Below are 25,493 nucleotides of genomic sequence, written 5' to 3' on the forward strand. Positions count from 1 at the left end.
GAAAGACTTGGCAGGTAAAACAAACCCCCATGCCTAGTGCCTTCTCTACCTTAATTCCTCAACTGTCATCATAAATCATATGTTAGAGAGCAGAAGGCACTGCCCTGTACATCAATTCTTGAAACTTGAAATTGGGGAATAATTTCCTCTCAGACAGTTAGTTGTGTGGGCTAACTATGAAATTACTCATTGTGACAACATGGATGGACATTGAGGGTATTATGCAAAGTGAAATAAGTCAGAGGGAGAAGGTCAAATACCGTATGATTTCCTTCATTAAGTAGTAGATAATAACAACAATAAACAAACACATAGGGACAGAGATTGGATTGGTGGTTACCAGAGGGGAAGCAGGGAGGCAGGAGGGTGAAAGGGATAATTCGGCACATGTGTGTGGTGATGGGTTGTAATCAGTATTTGGGTGGTGAACATGATGTAATCTATGCAGAAATAGAAGTATGATGATGTACACCTGAAATTTATACAATGTTATAAACCAATGTTACTACAATAAACAAAAAATTTAAAAAAGAAAGAAAGAAATTACTCAGAAGTTTTATCTTAAAATTAGAGATTTTTTTTCATAATTTTGCATAATAAAGTGTGTAAGAAAAGATTCTAAGGCCCTGAAAGGTAGGTATGTAACATTTGCCACAAGATTTTAGGAAAATGAGCAGTCATTAGCACTATTATGGGAAAAGATGTAGAGACTTTCTCCACTGGAGCAGAGGAAATTCCATGATAAATCCCTGCTCTCAGGGTCCTCCTCACCTCTCCATTTCTGGAATCATGCTCTGACTCAGTCTCATAAATGCTGTGGAAATATTGCTTCTATATCAAATGTCTGCTCAGTGATGTCTTCTCAGAGTCCCTCCTTGAGCTCCAAAGACAGAATAGCTCCATGATTATGTTCTATTCCCTCTCATTTTCTTTTTTAACCACTGCATCTACCCCTGCGTAACACAATATAGACTTATTTGCTTACAATCTCTCTTCTCTGTCCTTCTGTTCTGTCTGGTACCTAATAGGAGCTCAATAAATGTTTGTGGAACAAATCAATGAATTAAGGATCTGTAAACAAGTGAATTTTTACAGAAAGTAAAAAGTCACTGGAGAAATTTTAAAAAAATGTATAAACTAAAATTATTTGAAACTGTATGAATAAAAGTGACCATAATGGACCTCAATTATAAATTAATCCTCTATTAAAGAAGGCAATAATTATTTAACTAAATTAGTTCTTTCTTTCCCCATCCTCACTTCTCAGAAATCTGCCCATATTCTCTACTCATAAAATCTGCTCCCAAAACTCCTACTGAATGGACAATAGTGGAGTCACACTAGCAACTGGTCCCTGCTGACGTGCCAAGGGGTAGACACCTGTACAGAGTAAGGTCAATTGCTATTCTATAGAGAGAGGTGTGGTGCGAACTTCCATGGAGGGTCAAATGAGAGTTCAATAGAGAGGGTGCAGTGGTGATCTTAGTTGTTTACATTTCAGTCTCTGCCCTAGCTCATGACTGTATGTTCTCTAAAATACTCCATAGTCTATCAAGGAATTCCAGATTGTGCCCTTGGGGTCCTATTAAATGTATGGTTTATTGCATTTAAATTAATTCTGTCCTATGACCCATAATTAAAATGTGACATATTTTATCATCACATTAATTGACATAATGGTCACTTTCTTTTTATAATTATTACAAAAAATGTCAATAATAGAAAAGTAAATGTATTCACAGAATTTTTTTCTATGTGTATTTTGCAACCATGTGACTATAAATAATTTGCATAATACCAATTTAATTTTCCATTCAAAAATATCTATGGTATATTCTTCTTTCAATATAACTTTTATGACTATAATAAGCTTATAAGTTCTAGGTCAACCAGACATTTTATTTTTTCTCGTCTCTGCAGTAGGAAAAATACAAAATTTTTATCAGTAAAACCATCTAGAAATTGTCTGTTTCATTTGTATTCAATGCCGTTTAGGAAAAAAAATGTAGTTCAGTTTTCATCTAAATGATACAGCTGTATAAATCTAAAGTAGCGTTCTATAGTGGTTGCCAGGGACCAGAGGGTAGGAGAATAGGGGAGATGTTGTTTAAAGGTACAAACTTGAAACCAGTAGATGAATAAGTCCTGGAGATCGAATGCACAGCATAGTGATTATAGACAACAATACTGTATTATGAACTTCAAAGCTGCTAAGAGACCAGATCTTAATTGTTCCCATCACAAAACAAAAATGATGATTATGTGACATGATAGAAGTGTTGGCTAATGCTATGGTAGTAATCATATTGCAATAAATAAATGTATGAAATCAACCTGTGTATACAAACTTACACAACGTTACATGTCAATGTCGATTATATTTCAACAAAAATTTTTAAAAAATAAAGTAAACATCCTACTTGGTATTGTTGAAATAGTATGAATCATAGGCTTTGATAGGTAAAATTTTACTATGACATAATAGATGCAAGTAAATACTTTTATCCGAATGTGCAGAGAAGTACTGATAGATTGAGTTTCTGACCAACTGCTCTTATTTTTTAAATTATAGTTCACAGATGCTGTATTTCATTTATTTCTTAGCCATGTATTTACATTGCTATTCTTTCAACATTTTAAAAATTAAAACAGTCTTCTAAGCTTGGGAAAGTAGTACATATTTATTCCTAAGAAATTATAAATCATAAAGAAGCAGAATAAAGAAATTACAGAATAGCCATCAACCCACCCATTCAGAAAAAAATCACATACATCTGATTTCGTATGGATGTGAATATACTCGTGTATGTGTACATATGTGTGTGATCATATTTATACAAGCATATGTGAATAATCACAGCACATATGTAGGTTGGTAACCTCCTTTGTCATTGAACGTAAGGATATAGATATCTCTTCAAAATGACCTGCATAAACTCATTTAATGGTGAATAATATTTCATTTTTGAATGTTTTAGAATTTATTTTGCCAATTGAAAAATTAAGTAATTTCTGTTTTTGCAATTACAAACATCAGTGCAATAAATATATTGTAGTTTAATGTTTCAAAATTTCCTTCATTATTTCTTTGTGGTAAATTCACAGAAGAGGAATTATTGGGCCAAAAGTTTGTACATTTTTAAGAATATTGATATGTACTGAAAATTGCCATTCAGAGATATAATGCCAATACACACTTTTTACAGGAACATATAAAAGTGTTTATTTCTTTGTACCTTTGCCTAAATGGTACATATGTGTAACAATGCATGTGTTCTTTTAAACTTTATCTTTTAAATTTCAATAAAAATTAAGTGACTGCAACTATGGAGAGTATAATGTCTGTGATCAAATTAGAGAAATATTTTACAGAGTGTGAGGGTGCAAAGTAAGGATTGGCAATAATAAAGTTCTGGATTTGCTCTTGTAAAATGAAATGAAAAGAATGCATATAAGAAAGTAATAAGGAAGAGGCAGTTTGAACATCAGTCTGGTGCTTTCTAGTTGTTAACTAGCAAAAAGCTTTAAACATCTACAAGATTCAAGTTTTTCTTTTCCTTTTTTTTTTTTGGCTTGAGGAAGATTGTCCCTGAGCTAACATCTGTGCAAATCTTCCTCTATTTTGTATGTGGGATGCCACCACAGCATGGCTTGATGTGTGGTGCGTAGGTCTGCGCCCAGGGTCTGAACCCACGAACCCCAGGCCACTGAAGTGGAGTACGCAAACTTAACCACTACGTCACTGGGCCAGCCCCAAAATGAGGCTAATATAACCTACTTGTGTTGAATAAGGATATTCAATGAATAAGGATAGTATGTGTAAATCACACAGCAGAAAGTTGGTAACCTTAGTGGATTTTCCTCAGAAAAATTTAACCCACTCCTGTAAATTCCAATATCTATGATTTTCTACAGAAGTAACAAATGCCTCCAGAATAGAACCTAAAGTTTGATGAGAGTTGTTAGAGAACTAAAAAGAAATTGCCCCATTTGTTTTAGAGTGATAAACGTGACATTTCAAATCAGGCAACAGGAAAAAAAAAAGGAACTGAGGGGCCGGCCCCGTGGCTTAGCAGTTAAGTGCGCTTGCTCCGCTGCCCAGGTTCACATCCCAGGCGCACACCGACGCACCGCTTCTCCCACCATGCTGAGGAGGCGTCCCACATACAGCAACTAGAAGGATATGCAGCTGTGACATACAACTATCTACTGGGGCTTTGGGGGAATAAAAAAAAAAAAAAAGTGGAACTGGGAGTGAATGTGAAAACAGTCTTGTTTATCCTCAAATTAAACAATCATGTTTGAGTCACTGACTATATTCAGAGAATTCCTGACATCTTCAACATCACCAATACTACCCATCATCCTCATCCTCATTTGTAACCCTTAACTATTTGAATTTAGTTTGATACTAAACAAAAAAAGTTATATAAGGACTATTCTCTGTAAAAAATGGCAAAATAAGATGGGCAAACACAATGTGTCAATAAACCATATCACATTTTGATCATAATCAGAGGTTGAGCTCTGTGCTCAGTGTAAGATGATTAGTGCTCTTAATAACATGAGAATTGTAAACTAGAAGGGGTTAATATCTGGAAGATACAGCCTAGGTAAAACGAAATATTAAAAACCTTTGAGGGGCTGGCCCGTGGCATAGCGGTTAAATGCGCTCGCTCCGTTGCGGTGGCCCAGGGTTTGCCGGTTTTGATCCCAGGAGCGCACCAATGCACCGCTTGTCAGGCCATGCTGTGGCGGTGTCCCACATAAAGTGAAGGAAGATGGGCACGGATGTTAGGCCAGGGCCAGTCTTCCTCAGCAAAAAGAGGAGGATTGGCATGGATGTTAGCTCAGGGCTGATCTTCCTCACGAAAAAAAAACAAAAAAAAACCTTTGAAATCTCAGAAAGGAAATCTGATAAATTGGGACAAAGAGTAAGCAACACATGAGAAATTTTATACATGGAAGTTGAATGAAGGGAGAACTGTTCTCATATAATAAATTTTCTTGGAAGGAAAGAATAGACCTTTAATGAAAAAATGAAATAAATTTAAGGGACAGGATTAAATAATGACAGATTGTTCAAGATGCTTTCGATTTTGAAGCACAGAGTGACCCAACCAAGCAATTTACTATTATACATAAAAAAAATCAAAAATTATCATATATATCTTCCATATTTTGTCATAACATCACAAATATTTACCACACATACACGCAAAATATAAAACGTAAAACGAAAAAGTCCTCCAAACACATATACTTGAAAATTTTTATGGAGTGATTTGAAGTATATTCTGGAATATCAGAAAACCAGAAGCTTCTGAGTAATGTTTTGAGATGAGAGGTGCCTATTATATGTAATATAACACTGGAAGTGGGATTGGAGAGAAATGCCCTGATTTGTGAGGAAATTAAAAGGTAAATTCAGGAGAATTTGGTGATTAAAATGTTACGGCAGGTGAGAAGAGAGAGGAATCAAGGACAGCTACAGTTTCTGACTTAAGCAAAGGGATCGATGGATGGTTCCAGACAATGAGGTGAGGAGCCTAAGAGAAAGAACACGTTGCCTTAGGAAGGTCATGAATTCAGGATGAGGCAGTTTGAGTTTGAAGTATTTGTGAGACATACGTTGGAGCCATGAAAGAAGCAGCCCGATATGTGGACATGGAGCTCCGGGTAGACATCTCTGCTGGAGATAGAAATGTGAGCATCCGTATAGACATGATAATTACTTCTGTGGAGGGGATGAGATCGATTTGCTTAACAAATACTTATGTAGCATCTGATATGGAGCAGGCATTCTTCTAAGTGCTTTTATAAATATTAGTTCACGTAATCCTCACGGTAACTCTATGAGGGGAGTGTGAAGACGGGGAAGGAATGCCCTAGACGTGAACGCCAAAGAACAAGGATGAGGAAAACAGTTCTGAGAAGAAGACTAAGAAATGGCCAGGGAAGCAGGAGGAAACCTGGTGGCTTCAGTGACACAGACACTAAGGGAAGTGAGTACTTCATGAACTTGTCATAAGTGGACAATGTCCAAAGCACAGAGGTTCCAAGTGAAGTAAGGGCTAAAGAACATGCGTTTAGTGTTTAGTAACAAAGGCATCGTCAGTATCCTTGCAAAATTGCAAAAAAAGATTTGGTACAGTGGTGGGGGCAGCAGCAGGTGAGCTGAGGAAGGAACTGGAACAGAGCTTGTGAAAACAGCAATTTAGGATATCATTGTATGAATCTATGGAGAAAAGTAAGAGAGAGCATTTGAAGAGAAACTTTTGTGGAGGGTATAGTTTTATATGTTCCTGCCATTAGAGAGAGAGAAACAAAAGCTAAAACAAAAATAAAATGGATAGAGGATGAGATCCTGGGCACAGGTGAAGAGAGTCTAACTTTGGCCTAAAGAAAAGAGTATATTCCGTTAAAATGAAATGTTTTCTATGGCAGAGGAGGGGCATATGATACATTTTCAGGTGTGGGTGCGTGTGTGTGTGTTTTGTGAGTGACTTATTGAAGAGTAGATAGCTGACGATTTTCTTGCTGTGATTCAATTTTCAATTTTTATGTGAAGAAGAGGTTTCTGTTCAAGATGTCAAGAAGCAGTGGACTTTTAAAAATGTGAAGGTTTGACATTTTCTCTAGGTAGAATAAAATGAGGTAGAGAAAATTTCTCGTTAAAGGATTTCTGGGCTGCTGGAATCCCAAATTATAAGTTTGTTGTAATTTGTGCCTTCAAAATTCAGAGCCCCTTCCCTCCAGATACAAGAATTAAAATTTGAAAGATTCAGAGTTAGATTTTATCAATTGGACAGAAATAAAGAACAAAAAAAACACAGGGCTTTAAGGAGTGTTGGCAAGAGGAAATACATAAGTGGTTTATTATTTAATCGTCAAGTATAATTTTTCCTACATGTGTACTTTCTTTGCTCAAAAATGTAGATGATACTTTAAGCTAGTGATACCACACTTGGGAATTTAAAAATATGAAAATGGCTGAATGCACATTCATGTTTATTTTAGCATAGAAAATAATATTGCATTTTTAAACAATGTAGTATGCAGCATTATGACGGTTATTAGATATGGCAGCACATCCATCTACCAGATGTATACTACACAAAGTAAAATTGGTATTGACAATGACTAGAAGGTAAAGTGGGGAATAATCATGATAATATGAATTTTAAAAGATGTATACAAAAACATAGGTGTATTTTAAGATCAACTAAGCAAAAATTGGTGTTCATGCAGAAAAATGTTTTGAAAAGAGAAAATATATTAGGTCAGTGAGATTATTGATGTATTTTTGTCATTTTTTTCAGCTTTTTACAATGTTGTTTCAGTCATCATGTTTGCTTATGCAGCAACCATTCTCTGTCACTTTTCATTGATAGCAGGTAAGCTGACTATGTTAATAAATCCAGCTCTCAGGGAAGGATAGCCTATGCCCACCTGAGGAATGAATTTGTAAATAATGAACTCTTCATTAACTCACATTAATCAGGGTGATTCCATTTCCCTTATGTGACTGGTTTAGATATTTCTATATGATAAATCTCTGGCCAATGAGATGAGAGAAGAAGTATGTAATCTTGCAGGGTTGGGAAGGGAGTACTTTTTAAAATTTTTTTCTTCTTTTTTCCTTTTCTTTTTGGTGAGGAAAATCAGCCCTGAGCTAACATCCGTTGCCAAGACTCCTCTTTTTGCTGAGTAAGATTGGCCTTGAGCTAACATCTGTGCCTATCTTCCTCTATTTTATATGTGGGACGCTGCCACAGCATGGCTTGATAAGCAGTGTGTCGGTCTGTGCCTGGGATCCGAACCTGTGAACCCCGGGTTGCCAAGGTGGAGTGCCTGCACTTAACCACTATACCACTGGGCTGGCCAGGAATGGGGTACTTCTGAAAAAGATCCTTGCTCTAAATGGAGCCACATGGGAGGGGCCGCATGGTGTCTCTTTCCTCTGATAATGTCTGTATGTGGTGGCTGTGACTGAAGCAACCACCTTGTAGTGTTGAGAGGAACTACCCTGAGATGAAGACAACCTGCTCTGAATAACAGCAATACAGTGATGGTAAGAACTTGGATTTGTGTTGAATTAACCAGTCTTGAAGCATCTTACCTCTGTACTTTGTATAATGTGAGAAAAGTAGCCTCATTATTTAAGCCACTTGTGTGCTATGGTTTTGTCCTACCAGCAGCCAAATGTAACCTGACAGTTATTTTGCTGTTTTTGCTTTAGCAAACTGATTATTAACCAATTTTTTCCAAAGATTTTGATTGGAGGATGCTTGGGAGATGGGGAAATAATATCAATACTACAAAGCCCAGGTCTGAATCCCTTTTTCTTATCCTTAAAACTATTTTGATATTAAAACAATGCCTAACTTTTTGCTATAAAAGAGTTAAATTTTAAGATTATATTTTAAAAGTATATCCAGAGTAAAGATAAAATACGGGAAACAATGAAGCAAAATATTCTGTAGCTGAGTAAATTAATATTAGAAACACAGAGTGATTTAAAAATAAAAGCAAAACAGCAACAACAAAAAACAAACCTCCCCGATTAATTGCAGACTATTGACCCTAATCATGTTTACTAAAAGACTGGCCAATCCAGTGGGGAAACAGCTATTGGATTTGGCTCTTGTTATAGGAAGCCATACTTTTGGAGAATTGTGTAATGTGAAATTCCCTGATGTTAGCTAATGGGTCAAATCATCACTTATCTTTATTTTTAGATTGTGACAATATCATTGATAAAAACGTTTGCTACTTTCTTTCTTTTAGATACAGAAGTAGTTGTCAGGTATGATTTTATAATGCAGGTGAGTTTCCTCTGGGAATAATATGTTAAAAGCTGTTCACTGTGTAGGCCTAACTTCCTGTCATTCATAACGTGAGAAATAAAAGTAAAAAAATATCCCATAGAAAGGAAATGGAGATCCAGGGAAAAAGAGTGGATATCTTCATGTTACAACAAAATAGCCTACAACATATGTAAACTAAGTATTTTTAAAAAATAAAAAAAACTAAAATGGAGGGCAAAGTCATACAATGACATACTGCTAGAGATAAAAAGAAACCACAGAGATAAATAACTGGAATATTCTGGGGTTTTTTAATGAGGAAACTGAAGCCTAGAAACTGATTTTTTCCCCCTCAAAGTCTTCTATTTGCATATTGGCTGAGCTTCAACTCAAACACAGGAATTGTGACCATTTCAAGGAAAGGGCAATTGCCAGCCTCAGAAAGACCCACTATTCTCACAAATATCTTTGTCTTTCTTTTCCCTCAAAAGTGGATTTCAGATTATTCACAATATTTAGAAGTTAGCGTTTCATCAAATCATAACTAGGGAATATTTATTCCCTGTTTTGGGCCAAAGCCCTATAAGTAAAATAAGTCAAGAAATTCATCAATTAAAACAATCTTTTTAAAATTTTTGTGTTTATATTTTTGAAGAGGAAACATAATCTCCCTCTAAATAGTAATAGAGAATATTGATTCTTATTGCTAGTTAAGAGAGAAGAGTGAGAGAACTGGGATGTGGAAAAAGAAAATTAACCAGCAATGGGGAGGGGTGCATAAAGAGATAATTAAAAAGTTAAGAATAGGGAAAATGTAAATATGTAAACATATTTCTAAAAATTTGTAAGTAAATTCTGAAGAGATTGTGATATAGATCTTTTACTACTAAAAACACAATGAGCAAAGGAAATAAAACAGAAACACATAATAAAGAAAATAATGCCAAAGATACTTTCTTGTATAGTTGCCCATAATTACAAAACTCTTTTAGGAAAAAAATGTGTGAAATTATTTTGTCTGGATTTTATAGTTAAATTTGTAAGACATTTTTTCAAATGAAGGTGGCGTTCATTTCTTTGAATGAGTTCACCTTTCCTCATCATGGTGACTCTGACTCACATACTACCCCAGTTTGTTTAAAAGCAAAGTTCTTCATAGCATGCTGTTTTCATTTCTTTAAGGGGGGCAAAACAAATAAAAGCTGGTATTACATAGTTAAACCAAAATGGAGGTTTCCGAGAATATAATGTTCCTCAACTACAAAGCCAATAGCTCCAAATGGAAGGAAATAGAAAAAATACAAATGAATACAATAAATTTTGGTGTGAAAGGAGAAAGAAAAGAATTGAATATATTAATTGTCCTTCTCTATTATTATTACTATCCCTATTAAGAAAAAGAACCATATAGAAAGACCTATGGCTGCTTCTGTCTATTTTTCCTGCTCTTTGTGTCTGTTTTTCTAGGTATCCATTATTGAGCAAGATAGGAAAATGGTATTTCAAGACCATTCCTTCTCTAATTATATGTCTGTCTATCTATCTATCTCTTGGTTACACAATTAGTTTATTAATCTATTAATTCATATTGAGTGTGCCAGCTATGGGCAGAGGATAAGTACTTTGGAAAGACCTGGAAAGACAGCTGAGACCTTCCTAATAGGGTTCAAATTAGAACTTTGATTCATAGCTAATATAATTCAGGTTGATATTACATTTTTTTATTTCAAGGATCCATAGCTAACGTCAGGTCAGTTTCCTCATTTCCTCTCAAAGTCTATTGCCATCCCAGATTTCATCTCTGTTTAGACAAATATACCAGAGACTTTTTAACTTTCTGCTTTTGATTATCTCAGCTTGTATAAGAAAAAGACAGCAAAATGTTAGCCCATGTAGGGGAACTTCCCACAAAACATTACTATATTATTTCCTTTTGAAAAGGAGAAGCAAAATTTGTACTCAATATACCCGAGACTAGATATTTAGAACATTTTGGTTTCAGATATGTGAGGAAGCAGGTAACTTTCTTTCTGACTGGAAAAGTGTTATGGTTCCAAACATTAGCTGAAGTTTTGATCCTTAAGTATCCAATAAATATTATGAACTAATAATGACCAACTTTCTCCCTCCTCAGTGAGAGTACTTCCGCTGGTGAAATAAGTCCTAATGTGAAAAACCCGGGAAATTTCTGATTGTGCTCTAATGAAAAGCCTCTGAGCTTAGTGCAAGATTGGAACGGCAGCTGTTGGTAACTATACTCATAAGTTCAGATGACATCCTGAGTTCAGCCTCTCTGAATCATCACAGTAAAGGAACAGGGAGCCCCAGGAAGCTGAGTCAGGTCCTCCGGGAACCATTAACATGTTGATCTTCAGCCACATGCATTCAGACTGCAAAATGTCAGACCCAGGAAAGAACGAGAACTATGGGCCCAGAGAATGAAAGCCAGTTGGTGCCACTCCTTTTTCATTCACAGCATCCAATAAATAGGTTTCTTTTTCTCTTGGTTCTTCACATTGAATGCTCATTATCTTACATTTTTATAAAGACCAGTTATATTGTCCAAACTGCTGTTCCTTTTTCTCCTATCCAAATTCTACCTAACACATAATCATATGATCAAGAATCAGATAACATTTTCTTGTTAAATTCTCTGCTTAATTCCCTTCATCGTAATTTTCTGAGAATGGAGACCAGACTTTTGATTTTTTGAAAGTACCTCAAATCCTAATAATTAGGTTACTTTATAAATGATTAAAATTTATCACATTGTACACGTTTTGTATCCCGCAAAGGTTCTAATATATAAAAAGCATATATAACTTTTGCATAGCAGAACTATGCTCAACTTGGAAGATATTAAAAATTGAATCTGCTTATTCAAGTGTAATGATAGAACTGAAAGAGATCTTACAATGATTTAATCTCTTCCTTAGCTTCTCAAAAAGATCTTTTTTCTTGTCTCTGCACCCCACCCTCCATGTCAAGTTTATTTGTCTTTGAAATCTTTATCTTGCCTTCTTCAGGACATATTATTTAACACTCTTTTTGATTCTAACCCTATATATTGCTTTCCTTAGATATTTAATCATGTCTCAGATATACCTTTCATGGTGATGTGTAGGCTCCTGACAGGTCTGAGCAAAACTATAAAATTCCTTCTAAAGTGCAAATACACACGTGCACAGATATTTTTTCACACACACTTTTGAAGACTATCCATGGATGCCCACTCGCTTATGTCTTTTCAGGGGAGGCTTCCAGTGCCTATTAGGAAGGACAGATGGTCACCTGTGTCTTTCTGGCCTCTGAATAAGGAGATGAAGTAAGTGGTGGTGGGGAGAGAATAGTGATATGGCAAACACTGGTACCTCAGGAAGCTTGACTTCTTTAAGGGCTATAGTTAATGAATGCAAACTTAAAATGACTTTAAAGGAGTTTCATCCGGAGCTGACTATACATATATATAAAATGTCTCTTGCTGTGTGAATTGAGGCTAATCTAAATTCTCCTTGATTAAACATCTCCTCAGCTGGCACATTCTTCAGCGATTCCTTAAGAGAAAAACACGCAAAAAGAGGTTAATTCTGGGAGGTCTGGAACCAGAATAATATTGTTGGTCATGAAACGAGGGCCTGGGTGTTTCTAAGATAAACTGCTTATCTCACAATTTTTTGATAACCCGCATTAGCACGAGGACATGAATACCATAATAATTTCTTTATCGTGTACCTGTTTCCTTTCCTCATAGACAGAACAACTCTGCTAAATGAGATTAAAACCACAGAACTGAAATAAGATACCTAGAAACTTGAATAATGTACACACTCTCACATAATTATAAAACCAAATTCTAATACTAAATATAAATTTTATCTATAATATTTGTCATTTTGGATTATCTGTTCGCCTCAACTGGTATAAAAAAATTGAGCAGGAAGCACCTGAAACTAAGCTTCCTTTCATAAAAAGAGAGAGTTTTAATTTGTGCTGTCAATGAACTTTCCCTAGCTTTCAATATGGGGAAGAAGCAAGGAAGCAGGAGAGGAAAGATAACTGTGAAAAATTGTGATTGGAAACTACATCAGGAAGGCGATCTTCAATTCATTATAAACCTCTGGAGGCTCTAGGTAAATAACACTAAGTACTCAGAGTTTTGGAAATGCCTGTTGAACAAGTGACAACTGGATTGGTTTTAAGCTTGTAAGAGTTCACTGTTGTCTAGAATAGAAGAGAGGAAGATTTTAGCTGCCCCAATAGCTACTGTTGTTAAGAAAAACATAATGAAACAAATGAACTGCTTATCTGAGATAAAATAATTATTTTATAGAAATACTAAATTTAAGAGTTTCATTGTATAAACACGTAAATGTATTTACTCATCTAACAGTTGCTGGGATACAGCAGGCAAAAATGTGTTTATCTTATCTAGGCAAATCAACAAATTATAGTTTATATGCCCTTAAAATTTCTTCTTCTATTTATGGTCATTTTTTGCTTTTTAGGATATCATTAAAATATAATTTTAAAAAACAGCCCTTTCACTGCCAGTTATAATGGATTAACAGAGACTGCATTTATCCTCCCATCTGAAACAAATTAAAAAAAAAACAATAAAAATATTTGAAATGATGGTTTTCAACTAATTAAATACGGGTCAGTGAAGGACAGCCAGTCCCATAAGGATGGGAAACAAGAATTGAGCCCTACATTCCGACATTTGCTCCAGTGTGCCGACCGAAGAGTGTTTCCACACTAAAGTTCAGGGAGGGGCAGTTCTGGAGTTGCCCAGTGGTCTCCCTGAGTTGAGGAGACAAAGCAGAGAGTCTGGGGAGGCTAAGGTGGCTAGAGTATGCAGGGCAGAGTACCAGAGAGTAAAGAGCTACCCAGCAAAAGAGATGCAGAGACCCTCAGGTGGCCCTCAAGTCTTCAGCTTAATACTGATCAGTGCATGCATGAGAGAAAGGTGCCCGAGTTTCAGTAAAGAACCACCTGAAAGCGCTAGAGGGGATAACACTTAGAACAAATATAAAGCAGGGAATATCTCTTGTCTCTAAGTTGCAAAAATCTCAATTCATGCACCATCAAGTAGAACAGCCAGGAGGTTGTTTTCCTCAGTACTGGGGGAAAAGTACCATAGAATAAACATTTCTCTGATGCTGCCTAACAAACCTTAACAGCAAGATAACAACATACCAAATTGTTTCCAAGTGATTAAACTGCATCCCAGAACAGAGTTCAAGAATATTTATAGAAATACAACATATCCAGCACCTAAGAAGGTAAATTCACAATATCAGGCATTCAAATCAAAATTACAGGCATGCAAAGAATAGTAAAAGATAACTCATCATGAGAAGAGTCAAAATGACACAGTAATGACACAGAAAATAGACTTAGTAGACAAGGATATTAAAACTGTAATCTTAACTGCATTCCATATGTTCAAGAAGCCAGAGAAAATACTGAGTGTATTCACTAGAAAGAGAAAATAAGAGACTCAAACCGAATTTCTGGAGATGAAAACAACAATATCTGAGATGGAAAATATACTACATAGGATTATAAACATATTAGACATAGCAGAAGAAAAGGAAAAAAAAAGACATAATGATAGAAACTATGTAAATTGAAACACAGGGGAAAAAACACTAAAAATCATGAATGATGCATTAGTGAGCTCTGAGGTACCCTTAAGCATCCTAATTAATATACATGCAATTGGAATTCTGGGAAGAGAGACGAGTACCTGAAGAAGGAAAATGGCACCAGATGGAAATGTGGATCCATACAAAGGAATGCAGATGCCAGAGCAGGTAACTGCAAGGGTAAATATAAAAGAATTTTTTAACATTTAAATCTCTTTGAAAGATAATTAGTTCATCAATTTTGACAAATGTTCCGTACTAATATAAGATGTCAATAAAATGGATCTGGAATATATGGTGACTCTCTCTAGCTTCACAAATTTTCTGTAAATCTAAATGAATTCTAACTAAAAAGTTTATTTTAAAAAGATAACTGTTTGAAACCAAAATAATTACATTGCAGTGTATTATTTATAATATTATATAGAAATAAAATGTATGACAACAATAGCACAAAGGCCAGGGAGGGAAAAGTGGAAGTATACTGATTGAAATCGCTTGTAGTATAAGAGAAATGGCTTAATATCACTTGAAGGTAGACTGGAATAAGTCAAGGATGTATACTCTAAGCCCCAAAGCAATCACTAACAAAATAATGATAGCAAATAAACCAAAAAAGGAGATAAAATATTATCATACACAATACTAAATCCAAGAGAAGACCCCAAAGAAGTAAAAAAAAGGAAACAAAAACAGGACCAATAGAACAACAATAGCGATATGTAGACTTAAACTCAAATATATTGATTATCACATGAAATGAAAATGTTCTAAACACCCCAACTTACAGAGAAATATTGTCCGATTGAATAAAACAGCAAGACCCAACTATATGTTGCCTAAAAACCCACTTTATATATAAACACACAAGTTAAGATGGAAAATATTATACAGTTTTTACACCAATCAAAAGAAACCTAAGGTGGCTATATTAATAATGAATTACATTTTTCAGCAAAGGGTATTACCAGTGATAAGAGGGTCATTTCATAATAATAAAGGGAGAGATTCATCAAGAGGACAAAACAATCCTAAATGTATATGCACCTAATACCAGAGCTTCAAATAACATGAAACAAAAACTGACAGACCTGGAAAGGAAAGTAGACAAATCCAAAATTATATCAACAATCATGTCCCAGTATGCAATAGAAAAAATAGACACAAATATTTAGTAAGGATATAGAAGATCTGATAAACACTATGAACCAAGTAGATCTAACTGACACTTATAAAACAGTCCATTCCACACATACTTTTCAAGGGCATACAGAACATTTACCAACTTCTGTATTCAGGGCCTAAAACAAATCTCAATAAATTAGAAATGATTCCATTCATATAAAATATGTATTCAGACCCTAATGAAATTAAATTGGAAATAAGTAAAAGAAAGATTTTTAGAAAATCCCCAAATGTTTGGAAACTAAATAACGCTTTTCTAAAAAAACTCATGAGTCAATTGGGAAATCACAGGGAAATTAGAGAATACTTTGAAATGAGTAAAAATGAAAACACAGCATATCAAAACACAGCAAAGGCAATATTTAGAGAGAAATTTATAGCAAGAAAATTGAAAAATCAATGAAATAAAAATAGAAAAGCAATAGGGAAAGTAAATGAAACTAAAGGCTGAGTCTTTTACAAAATATATAAAACTGATAAACCTAGATGTAGACTGATAAGGAAAAAAAGAGAAGGCACAAATTACTAAAGTCAAGAACTAGAGGTTTCACATCATTACAGATTCTAGTATAATGAAACACTATTAACAACTTTTTGCCAATAAATTTGACAACTTAGAGGAAATGGACCAATTTCTTGAAAGACATAAACTACCAAAGCTCACTCAAGAAGAAACAGATAACCTGAATAGCCCTATAATTATTTTTTAAAAACTGAATTTTGTAATTACGAACTTTCTCACCAAGAAATTCAGCCCCAGATGGTTTCACTGGTGAATTCTACCAAACGTTTACAGAAGAAATAATACCAATTTTACATTAACTTTTCCAGAAAATTTAACAGAAGGGGGGACTACTTGGCAACTCATTCTGTGAGGCCCGAATTACCCTGAAACCACAGCCAAAAAAAGACATTATGAATGAAAAACATTAGCCTCCAGTACAGCCACATCAGGTAAAAATATGTTCCAATTTTCATCAGGAAACAAAACAGAGAGATCCTGTTTTCATTTTTAAAAATTCAAGTATCCCTACATTATAATATTTATGCTTTTTATTCTATTAATTGATAAAATATAAAGAGAATATCATTGGGAATCTAGAATTCTTCAAACAGAATTCTTATTAATAGTTTTACTATTTTTTGTTGTGGTAAAATAATAGATATACCATGAAATTTGTTATTTTAACCACTTTTAAGTGTACAACTCAGTGGCATTAATTATATTCACAATGTTGTGCAATCACAACTATCTATTTCCAAAATTTTTCATGACCCGAACAGAAACTCTTTATCCATTAAGCAATAACTCACCATTCATTCCTTCCTCCAGACTCTGGGACCTCTAATCTACTTTCAGTCTCTGTGAAGTTGCCTGTTCTAGATATTCCATGTAAGTGGAATTATACACTATTTGTTGTTTTGTGTCTGGCTTATTTCACTTAGCATAATGTTTTCCAGTTTTATTCATGTAGCATGAGTCAGAAATTCATTAATATCGTATTCATGTTTATTTGAAATCAGTTGCACAAGAATGAGCCAGAGTAGGCATACGCTATTTTGATATCATCCTTTTGATTCATTTTCTGTGATACTTTGAAGTTTCCTAAATGAAATTTAAAAATGCAACAAACAGTGTTATTCTGGAGACTCATCCCATTACTGAGATTTACTCTATTTCTAAACCTTGTGAAATGAGTAATGAAGTGATGCTTAGAGATGAGTTGTTATGAGATTCAAGGGTGGGATAGCTGCTGATAAGAATCATAAACAGGAGAGAGAGATTGAGATTGGTAGCAGAGTGGTGGTGGCACTGAAAGAGTGGTACAGTTGAAGGGTGTCAGTGGCACACTATGTTTGGTAATAAAAACACTAAATTATATCAGTGCCATATTGATTGCTACTTTCACATTCGTGATGTTGAAATAGCCTAAGCGACAATATATAATATTTAATTCAGTCTAGAGAGAATGCTGTCATCACGTTTTTTTTTTTTTTTAAAGATTTTATTTATTTATTTTTCCCCCAAAGCCCGGGTAGACAGTTGTATGTCGTAGTTGCACATCCATTCTGGTTGCTGTATGTGGGACGCGGCCTCAGCATGGCCGGAGAAGCTGTGTGTCGGTGCTCACCCGGGATCCGAACCCGGGCCGCCAGCAGCGGAGCGCGCGCACTTCACCGCTAAGCCACGGGGCCGGCCTGTCATCACGTTTTGATCGAGGAATTCCTTGCAATAAGTCTATGTCTCCCCAGGGAACTGTGGTCCAAACGGAACAATTGGGATAGAAATATCGCAGGATTGGGACTTCTACTAAGGACCATTGTGTCTTTTTACTCTTTTGTTTTTAAAGTAATTTTAAAGTGTGGCTGTTCCAACTAAGAGAAAACACAGAATCCCAAAGAAAGGCCTGAAGAGAGACGAACATAGCAGATTTGACGTGAGTCCAGTGCTTTTTGTTATTGATTCTGGAAAAAAAGACTAGTGGAAACGACAAGGCCCCTCAGCCTTCGGTAGTTGAATCTTAGGCTCTGATTCTACATGGCACCTGCCACTTGGAGAAGTGAAGACAGAGAGAGAAGGGTGATGGAAAGGCTGGGCTCCTGGAAACAATATATCACACCAAGAAAGCAGTTGTTGAGGATCTCAGAGAACCAAGAGAGATGGTCTAGCGTGAAAAGAACTCTCTGGAATAACTTGCACCCTTTCTTCATTTTGGTGAAATTTAATATCCAGAAACAAGGACTTAAATAGTCACTTCATGTCTTGAAGTCATATTTCTCCTAATGCACGTGGTAACAATCAGAAAAAATTATAGTATTGGCAAGGTGTAATGCATTTAAACATATTTTTGTTTTTAAAAAGGTAACTCTGGGGGCTGGCCTGGTGGTGGGTGTTTAAGTGTGTGCACTCCGCTTCGGCGGCCTGGGGTTCGCAGCTTTGGATCCCGGGTGCGGACCTACACACCACTTATCAAGCCATGCTGTGGCAGGTGTCCTACATATGAAGTGAAGGAAAATGGGCACAGATGTTAGCCCAGGACCAATCTTCATCAGCAAAAAGAGGAGGATTAGCAACAGATGTTAGCTCAGAGCTAATCTTCCTCACAAAACAAAACAAAAAAAACTGTGCAAATTGAATTCCCCAAGTTAGATGTTTTAGATGGTAAACTAAAAAAAAGGTGGCTGGAGATGGCCTTTATTGAGAATAGATGGGTTGGATTGTGGTACAGTTCTTAGATAGTGCCTACATAGCAAAAATAAATTGGTAATATAATTAATCAGTTTTAATCAATATTATCATTCAACTTATATAATTTATACTAATAAATAAGATTTTTTTTTGAAAACCCTATTCTAAGTACTTCCCTCCCCTTTTACATTGTTTCTCCTGCCTTTTTGTTGGCAAGGATGTTTACTTGGCATTTTTTTCTTCTATTAGGTAGAGATATCAGTTGAAATCTGTCTTAAAACTTTGTGACACTGAATTTAATGAACTAACCATTCCTAAAGAATCTACGGTACATTTACTATCTGGTTAGATTGCTAGGTATTCCGGGAATAAATAAAACCTTTTGATCTCGGCCTTCCAGTAGTTTGTCATCCTGTCCAATTATCTTTTGTATTTGAATAATGTAGATAACTGAGATCAGGAAATTAATTCTTAAGGAAGGAGTAAATTAGTGTTATGAAAACTATAGTTTAATACAAAAATAATTTTCCATTTAATAGATTATTTCTAAACTTAGTGATAATGTTCATAATAGAAGATTCTAGTCAAAATAGTTGTACAACCGGGCCGGCCCAGTGGCACAAACGGTTAAGTGCGCGCACTCCGCTGTGGCGGCCCAGGGTTCGCCGGTTCAGATCCGGGCGCGCACTGACACACCGCTTGTCAGGCCATGCTGTGGCGGTGTCCCATATAAAGTGGAGGAAGATGGGCATAGATGTTAGCCCAGAGCCAGTCTTCCTCAGCAAAAAGAGGAGGATTGACAGATGTTGGCTCAGGGCCGATCTTCCTCACACACACAAAAAAATAGTTGTACAACCAAAAAACAAACAAAGCCTAGAGTTACAGACAATCAATCAGACCAGCAAGTACCAACTGATGGCATAAGCCATTTGAATAGGATCCATATTTCCCAAAGGGGTTTTGATCTAGTCACTGGAGGTAAAACAAATGCTTAAAGATATCAGACTGTGCCTTTAAAAAAACCAACTTGTCCAATTCAGCATACTTAATAGAGAGAGGAACCAAATAACGGTATAAAAGTCATTAAACTTCTCCAACAAGATTCCATGGTCACCTAAAGAAGACAGATCTGATTTTCCAATACAACTATTCAAATTGTTAAAAGTAAGTATTTTAAAGTTTTACATCTATAATGTTAATTATCTATATTTACATTAATATTTTTTAATCTCTGTTGATCCCTATGAATATTTTATATCATTTTATTAACTTACAGGCCCAAATTAAATTTTCATACTCCAACAAATTTTCAGAGTTAATTCACTGTTTAGTTTAAGGAGTAGATGAGATATAGATAATATGTCTTGAAATAAGTATGCACTAGAACGATGAATTTAAAAGAATCCTAAAAATGTTTTATGAAAGGATTTTGTTAGGTTCAAACACTTTGCAGTATCTCAAAATTGACACAACTTTTCCCCTTTGACGTAAATATTATGCTTTTACACATAAAATATGACTCTGAGCTGTATGTTTCCTGCTTGGGTTCTGCCCTTTGTGTTTATGTTATCGTGTATTACACAAAGTCATTTTGTGACTAATTTCCAGAGCACTGAGTCACAGTGTGGCTGTGGCTTATCTTCTCTTTTTTTCTACAGGGTACTGTTCTTGTGCCTTATTTTTTGGGAATACTCTTATTCAAATAAGCTTCTTCCATAATTAAACAGTTGTTTGTCTCACTATAGTTCTGTGTTTGTGTACATCTATGTTATGTGCTTTCCTTTACCACCAGAAGCAACGTTTAATATCATTTCATAACCAAGAAGAGCATGACAGTACATCGTGTAGGTATGTAACCTATTGCTTTAATTTACATAATTGTACTACATATAGACTTGATCATATATATTCTTAATTAAGTATCTTAGAATATGAGCTTTGATCTTTGGAGACTTGTAAAACATTTCCTTAGAGAGATTAGTTAATGCTGGTATAAAACATTTAATTTAGATTACAAGAATTCTAATGTTTATATCTCATTTTAAATATCACCAATTAATGCAATGAAAGAAGTTTCTTTAAACGTAAGGCTCTCAGACAATCTTTATTATATTTTTCTACACATTACTAAATAATATTTAGAAGTAAACCAAATCTTCGGAAAATTCCAACTAAACAGACACAATTAGTAAAGAATTGCCACTATGAGCTTAAAATTATAAAAAAGGCTACATCTGACTAACTTCTTATAAAAATGTTATGATCTCAAAAGCATAACATAAATTGCATATATACTTGTTTAAGAACTAAATGCAAAGTGCTGAGAACTTGCCTTGCAGAATGAGTTTACTTTGTTTACAGAGAAGAGTCGATTTTCATTTCAGTGTTACAGACAGTGGTCTTCCCTTACCCCTCTTTACTTTTCAGTACCCTGTTTTTCCCCCAAGAAAAAGAAATAAAAGTTATTTCTCATGGGCTAGAAAGTATATTGCCAAGTACTCACGAGTAAAATCTCTGAAGAAAGTTCTTGGAAAGATTTTTTTCAAAGCGGAGTTGAGGTTATTTTGTTTTCCCCTCCAGGCACTGAAGAGAGGATTTATCTTTTCTGCTGCTTCTTTTAAACAGATCAAGAAACTGGGAAGTGAAGAGTAATGAAAGAAATGCAATCTGATCCTGCCCGCAGTGAAAGGGCGAGGTAAGAATTTGACGATTATCCAGCCCAGAGTCGCCCCTGTCTGTTGAAGCAGAGAGAGCCTCAGAGCCAGCTCCTCGATCTCTGGCCCTGGGAATAGCCGGGCTTCCTGTTTAGGTCACTTCAATTCTCTTTAGGCTAATTTCGCCAAACTCTTCAACAGCCTTTTCTATTATGGAGGAAACAGACAAAGGAAACAACTCACACTAAGATTTCAGAATTACTGTGTTGGAATAACTATTTCTTTTACTTGTCAGAATTCTTTTTGTAATCAGTTTAAAGAAATACTTTTTTTTTCCAGTTATACATTTTTAAAACATTATATTTTTATCATTACATTGTTACTTAGTAAAATGAACTTTTTTTTCAGTTTGTTTCCTGTCTTCAAATTATTTCATCCGCATTGTCAGTATATTTACTAAAAAAATCTGAGGGCTGTTGAAGTTCTCTCTGATTAGAGAGGTAATATATTGTATTGTCTATTGCAGAACATCAGTATGTGAACTCTGCCTCAGCTACTTGCTAGCTTTGCAATTTTGATCAATTATTTAAACTCTGTGCCTCAGTTTCTTTTTCCCTAAAATCATGATAATAAAAATTTCTAGGTTTGATATAAGTGGTAAATGGTTAATACATATAAATATATATAAAGCACTTAAGACAGGCCCCACACACAGCAAACCTTCCATAAATGTTAACTATTGTGTTTATTGCTTTTATATTATTATTTTACACAATTTGTAAATACTTAATATTACTCAGCTTGCTCTGCTGTGGATTGTTATCATTGAGGTTAACTCTACGTATTTCCGTAATGGAATTATGGTCATATCAGACTAAGATCACTAGAGATTTCATAAGATGGCAGAATCTACTTAGCCATGAAGGCTGAAGTCATTTGATCAGAAAATCTTTCAGTTTCTTGTTTTTTCCATCTCAGATTGTCTTTGTGCCTTCAATTGTCATTGCTTCTTTCCTTTGACCTCTGTGTAAGGGATAACTTTTCCTCTTGTATGTTTTTAATATTCATTGAATAATTATTGTGTCTGACATAAATTATCTCATTTAATTCTCACAACTAGCTTATGTGGAAAGTCCTCTCTGTATGGTGTAGAGAGGAAAAATAATTTTCTCTCTATGCTTCTAAATTCTTGGCTAAGATCACCCTGTAATTAAAAGACAGATTAACAGGAGAAAAACAAACAGAAGTTTAATGACATGTATACCTCCTGTATACATGGGAGATACCCAGGAAAACTGAGTAACTCCCCGAAATAGCTCAAGCCACCACCTTAAATAACATTTCCAGCTAAAGGCAAAAGAAGATGTTAGAGGGTGGGGAAGCCAGGTGTGGGAGGCAATCTGGAAAAGCACAGTAAACAAGGATAAGGTTGTTATGCAGATTTAGGTCCTAGCCTTCTCCATTGATAAGTTTCTAGAGATTTAGGTATTCTACTCTTCCTGGTTCAGAGAGGGAGACACCTTTACAAATGAAGATTTCCCTAATAAATGTCAATGTCCCTCACAAAAAGATAATTTCTACTCAGTTTTCAGAGTTTCTCTTGTGTCCGCTGTTTCTTAAAAATAATCAGCCTAGGGGGCCGGCCCGGTGGTCTAGTGGTTAAGTTCTCATGCTCTGCTTTGCCGCTCGAGATTCGCAGGTTCGGATCGGGAGCCGACCTGCTCACTGCTTGTCAAGCCATGCTGTGGCAGGCACCTCACGTATAAAGTAGAGGAAGATGGGCACGGATGTTAGCCTAGGGACAATCTTCCTCAGCAAAAAGAGGAGGATTGGCCATGGATGTTAGCTCAGGGCTAATCTACCTCACACACACACACACACACAAAATCAGCCTATTAAAATAATCCTTAGGCCAAAGAGGCATATTTTGGGGTGACAAATTCTGTTCCCTTTCAATGGCCATTTCACAGGTTCAGGAAGGTTGAGCATAGGTTTGTGGAGCTCTGATTCAAATCATGTAATCTGACTTCAGAGCACAGGTGCTTAAATACTCTTCTATGCTTCTTTCTCACCCGTGTTCTGGATTTCACACTACAACAAAACTTTTCTGTGTTTAACAATGAAAATTTGCTGCATTGTTATTATCCTTTATTACCTCTGTTAAAAAACAAAATTCAATGGAGTAAATTTGAAGATCTAATTGGCTTTATTTAATGATTCATGAATCAGACAGTATCCCATCTTAGCTGATAGAAAGGAGTTCTGAAGAGCTGTACAAAATGAAAGAGTTTTATAGGCAGAAGGGAATGGGAAAAAGAAGTTTCTAGCAACGATTGGATTGTTTCAGGCAAGTTTACCTTTTTGGGAGAAGGTGGGGGTCTCTGAGGCAGATTACCTCCTTAGCGCAGACCAGGTAATTCTAGACTGACTGCTAAAGATCACATTCCTGGGAGAGGCTGACATTACCATTAGGTTGGGTCTTAAGTCTTGGTTTGCTGATGTGGGGCTCAGCACAAGTGACTCCATTTTGGGCCTATTTCTTTTTTAACATCTTACACCCTGCAACACAAGCACAATCAATGTTCCCTTCTTGCTCAGATTGTTGAGGAAAGTTGCCTGTTTTTGGACCGGAGTGGACATTCATTAGCTTTTTGGCCAATCTATAGGCTCTGCCCAGGTAGAGGTTAGCTCAGCTTTCCTTTTGCAAACTTGAACTAAGAACCATAGAAAAAAGTATACAGTAGATGCCAGGCTCTTAACTAAAGAGCAGAGACAGAGAAAGGGCTGGCAGCCACAATGGTGTGTGCAAGATGATTATGTGGAGAAAGCCATTCGAGAGAGAATGATGAAAAGAATACGTGGGAGAGAATGTGTAACCTCTGAGAGAGAAGACAGGGAAAGAATGAAGCAAGAGCAAGACTGAGAGCAGGAGAGAGGAGAGAGCAATGCCTGAGCTCTGCAATGAAGTGCTTCCCCAGGCCTGGTTCAACTTTTCCTAAGTACTCAAGAACATGTATCCTTGTAATCAACCCCCTTTACCCCTAAAGTCATTTAAGAAATCTCTTCTTATTATGTAAAGAATCCTACCTGAAAGAGTCACAGCTGAGCTGAAATTAATTTCCCAGAGATCACCGATTTCATATTTAAGTTGCACTTGGCATCAATGAAAACTTTCCACCATTTCGTTTCCACGTAACTTATACAAACTTGAATATTCCTGTGCTGAAGAGAATGTGAGAACTTGAGGGTAAACTATCTGAAGATAAGACAGCTTGATGCTGTCCTTTACGGCCTCTGTGGACTCAGCTTTTCTCTTCCTGAGGCTTGCGTGAGCTTCTTTTTGTGGTTTTAGTACCAGTTTGTCATTCCATTGTGTACAGCTCTAAATCTAAATTATTTAAATAAAAAATTTTCTCAACGACAATTTGACTACATGCCAATGTATCTTAAACTTCTGCGTGTAATCGGTATCTGGATGGTCGAGATCCCCACCTAATACCAGATACTCTCCTTTTCATTCATCACCATTCTCTGTTAATTTTTTCTTTCCAACTCTCAAACAATTTGAATAACATTCCAGGCTCTTACTATGAGCTTGTTTATTTCCTATCCAAGATAGAAAAATTGTCTTCTTTTTTTTTCCTTTACTTGTCCCAAGTATCAGGAAACATTTCCTAATTTTATCCATTAAGAATCTTGTCCATTCAAACATGTCAAATGTTTCAACAAGTTCAGGTAACTCTATATGAGTGGGATAGATCTGGAAGGGAGTTGGTTCCTTAAAAACATTGTGAGAAGAGTACACATTGTTGCAGGATAGAGAACATCAGATTTAGAAAGGATGTTAAAAACCAAATTGTACAGAAGTTTTGGTAAATATCCAAAACAAAATTAAATTTTATCACACTGAACACTCCTTTCATGCATTTTTGCCTATTCTAAAGTATGTGAAAGACTAGATATTCCATTACTTCATATTTCAATCAGTTACTTTTCACACAAAGTG

The 25,493-nt window shown here is 35.6% G+C and overlaps 1 protein-coding gene across 3 annotated transcripts in view; it reads right to left on the reverse strand.

Moving 5' to 3' along the window:
- Positions 1-25,493, reverse strand: part of TFPI (tissue factor pathway inhibitor) — a 99,689-nt gene that overhangs the window by 61,338 nt on the left and 12,858 nt on the right. The window contains exons 1-2 of one of the 3 annotated variants that reach the window (XM_058549391.1): positions 21,337-21,604; positions 14,560-14,630 (exon numbers count right to left, since the gene is read on the reverse strand). Coding sequence is in view for 1 of the 3 variants with exons in the window: in XM_058549390.1 (XP_058405373.1) it covers positions 14,560-14,630 (71 nt within the window). In the remaining 2 variants the exon portion in view is untranslated. Of the gene's footprint in view, positions 1-14,559; positions 14,631-21,336; positions 21,605-25,493 lie in introns of those variants that run through there. The other 2 variants (XM_058549390.1, XM_058549393.1) reach the window with 2 other exon arrangements.

The sequence above is a fragment of the Diceros bicornis genome, chromosome 10, assembly GCF_020826845.1.
Source record: "Diceros bicornis minor isolate mBicDic1 chromosome 10, mDicBic1.mat.cur, whole genome shotgun sequence".
Classification (NCBI taxonomy): Eukaryota; Metazoa; Chordata; class Mammalia; order Perissodactyla; family Rhinocerotidae; genus Diceros; species Diceros bicornis.